General features: G+C 43.8%; 1 protein-coding gene across 1 annotated transcript; it reads right to left on the bottom strand.

Annotated features, from left to right (window-relative positions):
• Window positions 1–316: 316 nt before the first annotated feature.
• Window positions 317–1,166, bottom strand: PHALS_01178 (Phox homologous domain; the record flags this gene model as incomplete). The annotated part of the gene is made up of 2 exons (XM_024730993.1): window positions 317–514; window positions 588–1,166. The coding sequence occupies 2 exons, from the start codon at window positions 1,164–1,166 to the stop codon at window positions 317–319; spliced, it is 777 nt and encodes a 258-aa protein (XP_024581215.1).
• Window positions 1,167–1,218: the final 52 nt, after the last annotated feature.

Raw genomic sequence — 1,218 nt, 5'->3', positions numbered from 1 at the left:
ACGATTTAAAGTTTTTGTCACCACGCCGTATACATGAAAATGATGGTAGTTGATCTTTGTAGGGGTTTGTTTAAGCAAAATTATGTGGGGCATCGAGTCGCTAATGTGAACGAGTGTCGCTCGCAGTGGTATCAATTAGCGCAATATCCATTGGGAATAATTGAACTATAGGACTTATAAACAATTTCAGATAAACAGATTTTTAAATGATAATAGTACCCATGGATGTTTTATGATAACAGTAGGCAACCAACAAGATCATGAATGACTCTACATTTATTACGAGCAGCAAATTGTGAAATCTCGGATGTCATCTTCAAGTACGAGCAAGCTCTTTGTCTTCAGAAATTGTGTAGAGTCTATCCGCATGCGAAACTTGAATTGGCGGCTCCATCAAAGCAGTCGTCATGACTACTTCATTGCTGGGTGATGACGACGATGTGTCTGATACAGGAACGTTATAATTGCAGATACTTCTAAATGCTAGTAGCTTTCCAATCGGAAAAGTCAACGCCTAAGTTGCCAATACATAGGAACGACTTGATCGCCTCCAGCACACCGCACTGCGAATTTACGCAGCAGCGCACCTGGCGCTTTGACGCTTTGCGATAGGTTGTAAGAAGGAATTCGACAAAGGACCGCAGCTCAACTTGTCGCGCATTCGCGGTATTGATATCATCATTTTGACACAAATGAAGCTTCATTCTACGTCGCGGGAATTTGAGTGAGGGGAGGTGCTGTGCGATCTGTAAACACGCCCCGTTGCGACACACAACTTTACTTCCCTTCTCATCTGTCCCAGTTGCAGCTTTACTGTTTAGCAACAATTGCTTGCGCAAGTCGCGAAATTGCGAAAAGCGCTTATGTAGTACAAATTGCTCTTTTCCAGTATCAACATGCAGTTTAAACTCGCAGTGTCTGGCAATGCGATTTATCCCCACAAAGCGGACGCTAGTTTCGATTACCTCGTGCCCAGGAATAAGGCCAAAGCTCGATCGGTGCAAAGAGCTATTGTATTGCGATGGTAATATTGCAGTTGGCAGGGAATTGCGACTGCACAGCGAATTTGACAACGAAGCTTCTTGGACTGTCAGGCGATGGTACACGTAGAAATCGTCGATTTGTTGCTCACAGAGCTGGTGAGAATTCATGGTGAGAGCAGCCATAGTATCTGGACGAGTTTTGGTCTGTTGATCTATTATGCAAATGGGATTCTGT

This window comes from Plasmopara halstedii (assembly GCF_900000015.1).
Source record: "Plasmopara halstedii genome assembly, contig: Scaffold_1343, whole genome shotgun sequence".
Lineage (NCBI taxonomy): Eukaryota > Oomycota > Peronosporomycetes > Peronosporales > Peronosporaceae > Plasmopara > Plasmopara halstedii.
Note: the sequence above shows the minus strand (reverse complement) of the source record. Positions and strands in the feature narration are given on the sequence as shown.